The sequence below is a fragment of the Carex rostrata genome, chromosome 32 (assembly GCF_964058835.1).
Source record: "Carex rostrata chromosome 32, lpCarRost1.2, whole genome shotgun sequence".
Taxonomy (NCBI): Eukaryota; Viridiplantae; Streptophyta; class Magnoliopsida; order Poales; family Cyperaceae; genus Carex; species Carex rostrata.
In genome coordinates, this window is record NC_135949.1 from 662,935 (window position 1) to 671,426 (window position 8,492).

Here is an 8,492-nt window from a genome sequence, read left to right on the forward strand (position 1 = left end):
AACCAACACTGACTCTTTTTAAAGTGTCAGTGTTGAACAACAACGCTGACTGTTATTTAATAAAAGAGTCAGTGTAGTATGAGCAACACTGATGCTTCCCTTAAAACAGTCGGTGGTTAAGGGTCGGTGAAAGGGTTTTTTGTACTAGTGTATGTAATGTGTATGGAGCTTCAAATTGCAGATATAGTCAACGAGCCTTTTGTTTTAAAAATTGCGTACATTTTATGTTAGAAAGTAGATATAGCAGTTTTCAAAGTGAAATAAAGCAATTTTTGACTCTAATTAAAGTCTTGACCCTTAAAACAACTTTTCCTATTGAAGTACCTGGCCCAGCATATCTAATAACCATATCTTCTCGAAACAAGATATAGAATTTGCAAATGTTATCAGAATACTGTCCATGGCTACAACGTGTAGCGTCTTAATTATGTGTCTCTTTCAATATTGTTGACATTGTGGAATATGAGTGTTATTTTATTACTAAATACAAACTTTCCATTTATAAAAAAAAGCACAACTAGTCAGTGGCTACTATGACTATCTGAACTGGTAAGACATCGATCAATTCTAGAACATGGAATTCAAGACCCCTATACTTTTTTGTCAAATGCTACATTCTATACTATTCTTTTTCTTTTTCTTTTTTTTACGAGCTATTCTAGTAATCTTTTTTTTTTTCTGAAAAAATTGCATCCAGACATTACATTGTGACTTGTTGACCTGACCTCCATTTGGATTGCTACCAGGAGAAAATAGCAATCTAATAGAGGATCAAATATATTGTATTGGAGATAATAGTAGGTGCGAATTATAAGAGTTGATTAGCATTGTAATAGCGGTAGGTAAGAGATGTTTAGTGGAGTTGTGTATGATTGTATCTTAATTAAGACTATAAATAAGTGTCATGTCATTGTACTTAAACACACAAGATTAATACAAATTATCTCTTTTATAAAATCCTTTATGATATCAGAGCTTTGGTAAGCTGGAATTAGACTTGCGCCTATTCCGAAATTGTACCTCAAATCTAATCCCTTATTCCACCTTATACAGTTTTTTTTTCCCAGAAATAAACCCGTTGTATTCCTCTCTATTCTAGTCTAAACCTCTCTATTTTACTCTTTATTCTTCTTATCCAACTCTCTCTCCACAGATCTATCTTATTCCCTCTAATCTCATCTCCTATTCCTTTCTTCCAACAGATCAAGAAAACGAGAAAAAAAAAAACAGATCGGTAACCAGTATCGCATCAGACCAGTTCAAGAATCAAACAAGATCAAGAACACCAGAAGAGATCGCCAAGCACCGATCCAGATCGAGCCAAAGAGGATTGAGGCCCAAACCGTGCACTCTCTCTGCTTCGAATCAGACTCGTACATATCTCCGTCGTTGACTTCTCTGACGCAGCGCACTGCTGACTTTGAGATCGAGGTCTGTAGAAGTACGCACCTCGTCACCTGAGACGGAGCTCTATGACTCGACACGACACTGATCTCCGACCTCTCCTTACCTCACCAGACGGCCGCCGTCTCCTCGTCAGATCATCAGCCATCTAACCTCTGCCACGATCACATCCTCTTTCTGATTGCCGATCGACTCAGCTCGTCGGATTCACAGTTGAGCACACCTCTCATTATTTCCTCGAGGAGATCCCCGCCTCCGCTCACACTGGAATTCACCGAAATTTTTATTAATAGAAAAATAAATAAATAAATATCCATAATGAGGAAGCATTTCGTAACAATTTGATTTGTAAAAAAAAACGTGATAGTTCATAACGTCTAGAGAACATTATGGACTATCACGGCTAGCTAAAAAAAAAATTACCGATATAATTTAAAATAAAATCTGGAGCTGGCCGTTGATGTCTATCACGGAAATTTTGTAAAAAAATATTCTGGCCGTTGTTGTTTATCATGACCAAAGGATACTAACTTTAATTGAACAGGAGAATCTCAAAGTATACGCATCTACGCGAATTAATTTTAATATATAATATATTATTTTATTTTATGGTTATTACCAAAGACTCTAGTGATTTATTCGCCAATAACTTTAATTAATTTGTATTACCAAGAAGTCTAATTAGATATGTATTATTTTATTTTATGGTTATTTTTCACCGAAAATCCTAATAGTTTATTCGCCGATAACTCTAAATTAATTTGTTTTACAAAGAAGTCTAATTAGATATATATTATTTTATTTTATGATTATTTTTCACCGAAGACTCTAGTAGTTTATTCGCCGATAACCCTAAATTAATTTTTATTACAAAGAAGTCTAATTAGATATATATTATTTTATTTTATGGTTATTTTTCACCGAAGATCCTAGAAGTTTATTTGCCGATATCTCTAAATTTATTTTTTATTACAAAATAGTGCAATAACATATATATTATTTTATTTTAGTTTGTGATTATTTTTCATCCAAGATCCTAAAAATTTATTCGCCGATAGCCCTAAACTAATTTTTATCAGTGTTCTAAATAGCGCGCTATAGTGGCGCTATAGCGTTTTTGGACCCTAAACGCTAAGTTATAGCATTAAAACACGCTATTTGACCTACGAACGCTATAATGGTAATAGCGGTCCGTTATAGCACATAGTGTGTAGCGGAAATAGCGCGCGCTATTCAACATGAGCTTTTTTTTCAATTTATATGGGCTTTAAAATAAATAGATGTTGAAGATATTGTTTAATTTTGATGAATATTACATTATATCAAATTCAAGTCCGCTATAATAAATTTTTCATTTTGTCCTTGGTTTTTTTTAACTGATGATAAATCAAATAAATAATTGGTAAATTATGGAAATTTTAGGGACTAACAAGAATTTCTTCAAGGATCATCTGTTTATTTTACTAGAAGTATGTTTTTTTCTTTTCAATTTCTAGGTTATTTTGAAATTTAAATAGAAAAAAAGATAAATTATGTTATGATGTTGAAGATATTTTGAATAGAAAAAGATCAATAGTTTATGATATTAGTATTACTATGGATATTTTGAGTCGCAATTTGGACTTTGTATTGGTTCAATATGAATATTATAATTTTTTAATCAATTTGGTATTATTTATTGTTCTATGAGACTAGATAATGTTGATATTTAGTACAAATATATCATATAATTTTTATAAAAATAAAAAATGCTATGTGGCATAGCTTTCGCTATAGCGATGCTATTCGCTATAGCTTTTTTTGGAGGCTCCCCGCTATAACGCGATAAACGCTATTTAGAACCTTGATTTTTATTATAAAGTAGTCTAATAAAACTTTAAAATTCATAACATAATAAAATTACTAGAGGTAATTTTTATTATTTTTTCTACATACATATAAAAAAATATTGTATTTTGATTTTATTTTAATTTGAGTCAAGCACTTGGAAATTTTTATTTCGATGTTAAAATTTATCTTAAATCAGTGAACTTTTTGAACTTGATGTTAATTAATATAAGGTCGAAAATAATGTAATTTATTTATTGTGTAAATTTTTTTATTTCATAAGTCATTATCTGAAAACATAACTTTTATATCTGAAAATAAATTGAGGACTATCGGCAGCCGGTATATGATATTGCCAATAGTGATGGGTCGGAAATCTTTTGGGGTTTGAGGCTCCTCTGTTTTTGGGATTAGCACCACGTGACTTGCTAGCCACTGACTATGTAGTTGCTCTATTTGGAAAGTTGATTTTATTGCTGCCGAGATTTCCTCTTTGAATATGCCCCAATTATTTTGCAAAAACCGGGCTGTGATGCCATATATAGGGTCCTGGTTATTTATCGGGTCCCATGCTAAAAAGTGTTGGTGCTGTAATAAGCCCTCTTTGAGCATTTTTTGGCACCATCTGTTCTTCTGTTAGATTGAAATTTTGAAATTTCCATTGTTCTCTGTTGTTCCTTGTGTGGGTATGGGACAGTAGAGATCTTTGAAATACTTTACAAATTCCTTTCTAATATCCACTTCGATAGTTGCTGTTGTACCATCTTCCCTTTTAATATGTGAGATGTAGTTAACTCTTCTTCTCTGTGTTGCCACGTGCACTGCGTGAAAAAAAGATGTATTATGGTACTCGTGCCCGCTGCTTCCAGTACTCTTCAAGTTCGGCTTCAACCTTGTTATATTTACTGATCATCAGTGCCTCTTCTAATCCCGGAATTTGCTGCACCTCATATATATATCCACTGCTCTATTACCTTGATCCTGTTTTGCGGCCTGTCAATCATTTTGGCCCAATTTGACATTGCTTCTTTTAGCAGACCCATTCTTTCATTCCAATTTTGGCCCACTGATTTAATCTATTCTATTTTGCACATATCCTTGAAACCCTCCGCATTTTGCCACCAGTTTTCGATTTTAAAGCGCCTTTCACTGAAAGGTCTATTCTTGGTTCGTAGGAGTATGGGACAATGATCACTTTTCAATCTTGGCAGATGGTTTACAAATGCATGAGGGTGTTCCTTTGTCCATTGCAAAGTTGCGACTGCTCGATCCAGTCTTTCGAAAATTGCCCTTGACGTGTCTTGCTTGTTGGTCCATGTGTATGCCGGACCTTTGTAACCCAAGTCCACCAAACCTGACCTTTGCAAATTTTGCTGTTTGCGTGTGTATTTTCGGGTAAGATGGTGAATTTAAGAAGATGGGTGAGTCTGCTGTCTGTTGGGGTTGTTGAGTAGAGTAATTGGGTTCATAAAGGCTTGGATTAATATTTCGGCTATTGGGCTTTGGTTTAAGGCCCTTTTTACAATTAAGAGACCCTCTTTGGGAGATATATTGCTTTGAATTCCCTGTTCACATTTGCCTCTTGCAATATTTTTATTCATGGTGCAAATAGAGCCCACGTCTAAAGTAGCTTGCCCCATGTTGCTTTCTCTGAGTGTTTCTTTTTTGTTGTCAGCTTCTTGTTTTTCCACTTGTGTGAAAGCCTGGGAGAGTTGCAATACCATGAATTCTAATACTTTTATACTTCCCACACATATCGTCATCTTTGTGGGTCCCATTGGAGATTTCTCTTCTTTTTGCAAATAACTTCTGTTTTTGGTGCAGAGAGGGGGGCAGAATGGTTTGCAGGAGACAGGAACCGTTGGATTTTTTTCATAAATCATAATTCAAAAAATTAATGTTACGGACCCAATATGATTACTTTTTTTTTTTCAAAAAGCATAAAGACCGTGGGGTTCCCACGGTCTCTAAATTTTTTTTTTCCAGACCGTGAGAACCACACAGTCTTGCAAATTTATTTATTTTTTTATTTATATTTTTCCACACTTTCACGAAAATTGCCACAGAAAATTCGCAAATTTTATACAGACCGTGGGAACCACACGGTCTACCCAAATTGAAATCAAGACCGTGGGAACCCCACGGCCCGGTCCCTATTTGTTTTTTTGCCTCAAACCATACCTCATGCTTCTTCCTCGTCGAGTCAGAGATGCACTCTTCCTCATTTTTTTCATCTTCTCTCTTCTTTCTTTCTTCCTTCCTTCATCTAAATTTTTTTTTGTACTCTCATAATTAGTGTGTTTATTTTTTTTAATTACATAAGTTTGTATATTTTTGAAAGAGGAACAAAAAGAGCTTCAGATCTACAAATTTCGTTAGGTATGTATTTGATTATTTTATTTTTGATAAATAATCCGCAATTACGAATAAATGAGTAGAATAGATTGTTTATGTAGTATAAATGGTTTATGTAGTAATTGTAGTATAAATAAATGGTTTATGTATATTTTTTTCTTTTTTGTAGTATAAATAGTTTATGTGTATTTTTTTATTAGTATAAATGATTTATGTTGTAATTGTAGTATAAAAAAATAGTTTATGTAGTAATTTATTTGCATGTAGGTTTTTTTAGTATGCATGTAGTAATTGTTAGATGATTTATTTATTTGCATGTTTTATGTAGATGCATGGTTTATGTGCATGTAGTTTTTTTTAGTGTATATGCATGTAGTTTTTTTTAGTGTATATGCATGTAGTTTTTTTTAGTGTAGATGAATGTAGTAATTTTTGGATTATTTATTTATGGTTTATGTAGTAATTGTAGTATAAATAAATGGTTTATGTATATTTTTTTCTTTTTGTAGTATAAGTAATTGTAGTAAGTAATTTTTTCTTTTTGTATAAATAAGTTTATTTTAGGTTGTAAAATTGAAAATGATATCGATTATTGATTGTGAATTTTTTTTGTTCAGATAATGTCTCAAGTGATAATAAATGTTTATTATGGACGCGAAATTTCAGACGCACCGACCTGCACATTTCCTGTTACTAATTCAACCAGTCTTCATGAGCTAAGAAAACATATATATGTTAGCATTCATTTGCTCCCTAGTCAGTTCGATCTGACAATCAAGGCTCGTTTGAACACGGCACCACCTGGCTCAGCAGAAAAATACCAGTTATTTAGCGTAGACGAGGAAACGATATGGCACATGATGCTTGAATATGCCACTCCGGTATTGAATTTTAAACTTCTTGATTTAGTGGTTGAGTCAGTATCAGTTGTTAGTCATACCAATTATGACCCATATCCGGGTAGTGTACCTGGAAGTAGTAGAGACACAACGGTATCTGATTCACCCATATATTGTGATGACCCACCCAAAATACCGATAGTGGATGATTTGGTAACTCCTTTTAACGAGATGAATAATAATACTAGCTCGGACACAAACTCTGACCTTGGTGGCTCAGCTGTTGGGGAAGATGATATGGCTGAAATGGAGGATCAAATTAGAATACAAGATGTAATAAAGGAGTGGGTAAATTCTATTCCCTTTATTAATCGAGGATTGCAGCATCTTTTTTCGGCATTTAATGACGATGTGCCGATGCTGTACAAGGATGAAGCATTTTTTGGTTATCCACCCAGAATTGACGGTCAATTTTCAGTGGGACAGATGTTTGAATCCAAAGCCGATCTTAAATCCCAGTTGGGTGCATTTGCCCTAGATAATAACTTAGAATTACAACAACAATATACCAATCGTACTGGTTATGTAGTTGTATGTAGAGCAGAGGGGTGTCCATGGAGGGTATACGCAAAAACCACTGAGACGGAAAATTGGACAATTGCAACAAACCCAGACGAGCACAATTGTTACAATATTGCTTGTAAAGTAGACAGTTGTCAGCTGACTGCCAGGATGATTGCAGATGTAATCAAACTTGGTCTAAAGGAGGACCTGGAGATGTCAATTAAAGCATGTCGATTTGCAGTTAGAAATATATACAAAATGGTTGAGCCTTCATACAACAAGATTTGGAGAGGGAGGGAGTTGGCTATTGCTGATTTATTTGGTTCTTGGGAAAAAGCCTACGAACTGGTACCTTCCTTGCTCGGTGCAATCCAGATGTCTATCCCAGGAACAAAATACGTCATTGAGCACGAACCATCAACAAAAATGGGCATCCGTATTTTCACCCGTGTGGCATGGGCTCGTGTGTGCCGACTGATAACATCCTGGTCCTCCTCTCCATCCAAATCCGTATTTCCAAACTTTCTTCTCAACCATGCAAGACGCACATAGTTTTGTAAGATTGATATTTTCTCATTGGGTTGATCTGAATTCTCAACCTTTTTATGATAAAAATCATTCTCATCCCATTCATAACCATCGTGCACTTCATGTCCTAGGCAATCTAAGATCAATTGTGACCAATTATCATCGGTACATCCAGAGATAGCCTTCTCTGTAAACATAGATGTTAAACAAAATTATACTAGTACAAAATTTTATTTAATAACAAAAGTTTAAATTAGCAGCAAAAAATAGTTTACCGGTAACAGATAAGCCCCACAAACAGCTAACATCTTCCAATGTCACTGTGCACTCCCCTACCGGAAGATGAAAACTATTGGTCTCGGGCCTCCACCTCTCCACGAGAGCAGTGATCAACTCTTTATCGATCTGGCAGTGGTGGACTTCAACATCTGACACAATCCTAAATTCTTCAAACCTTCTTTCATAGTTTCATGATAGTCAATGTGCATTTGCAAAGCTCCAGGACGCAGTGCATGATCAGGCTGGAACAATAATTGTCATGCAAAAAAAGTTTAACCAAAAATTAAATTTGAATTCAAGAATTTAATAAGTAAATTTAAATCAAAACCGATATTAAACAAACACCTTTACAGTTGCCGCATGTGATTGATGTTGTGCATGAGGCAACTGCAATAAAGATTCTTCACTTCTTTGCATTTTTCACTGCAATATAAATAAATACATACAAAAAAAAAATTAACATTCAGTATTGACAGGCATAACATGCAAACCCAATCAAAAATTCACATTCATTCTATTACTTTACATTATTTATACTACATAAACCACTTATACTACTTAAAAAACAAAATAAACATAAACCATTTATTTATACTACATGCAAATAAATCATGCATGTACATTAACTATGCAAATAAATAAATCATTCAACAATTAGTACATGCATGTATATTAAAAAAAACTACATGCACATAA

General features: G+C 34.0%; 1 protein-coding gene across 1 annotated transcript; it reads left to right on the plus strand.

Annotated features, from left to right (window-relative positions):
* Positions 1-6,443: 6,443 nt before the first annotated feature.
* Positions 6,444-7,541, plus strand: LOC144547752 (uncharacterized). The gene has a single exon (XM_078296448.1). It carries the CDS (start codon positions 6,444-6,446, stop codon positions 7,539-7,541), a length of 1,098 nt encoding a protein of 365 aa, XP_078152574.1.
* The last annotated feature ends 951 nt before the right edge of the window (positions 7,542-8,492 follow it).

Bases quoted from the DNA above. Each gene is read 5' to 3' on its own strand.
- LOC144547752 (XM_078296448.1), top strand. From the start codon at position 6,444: ATGATGCTTGAATATGCCACTCCGGTATTGAATTTTAAACTTCTTGAT.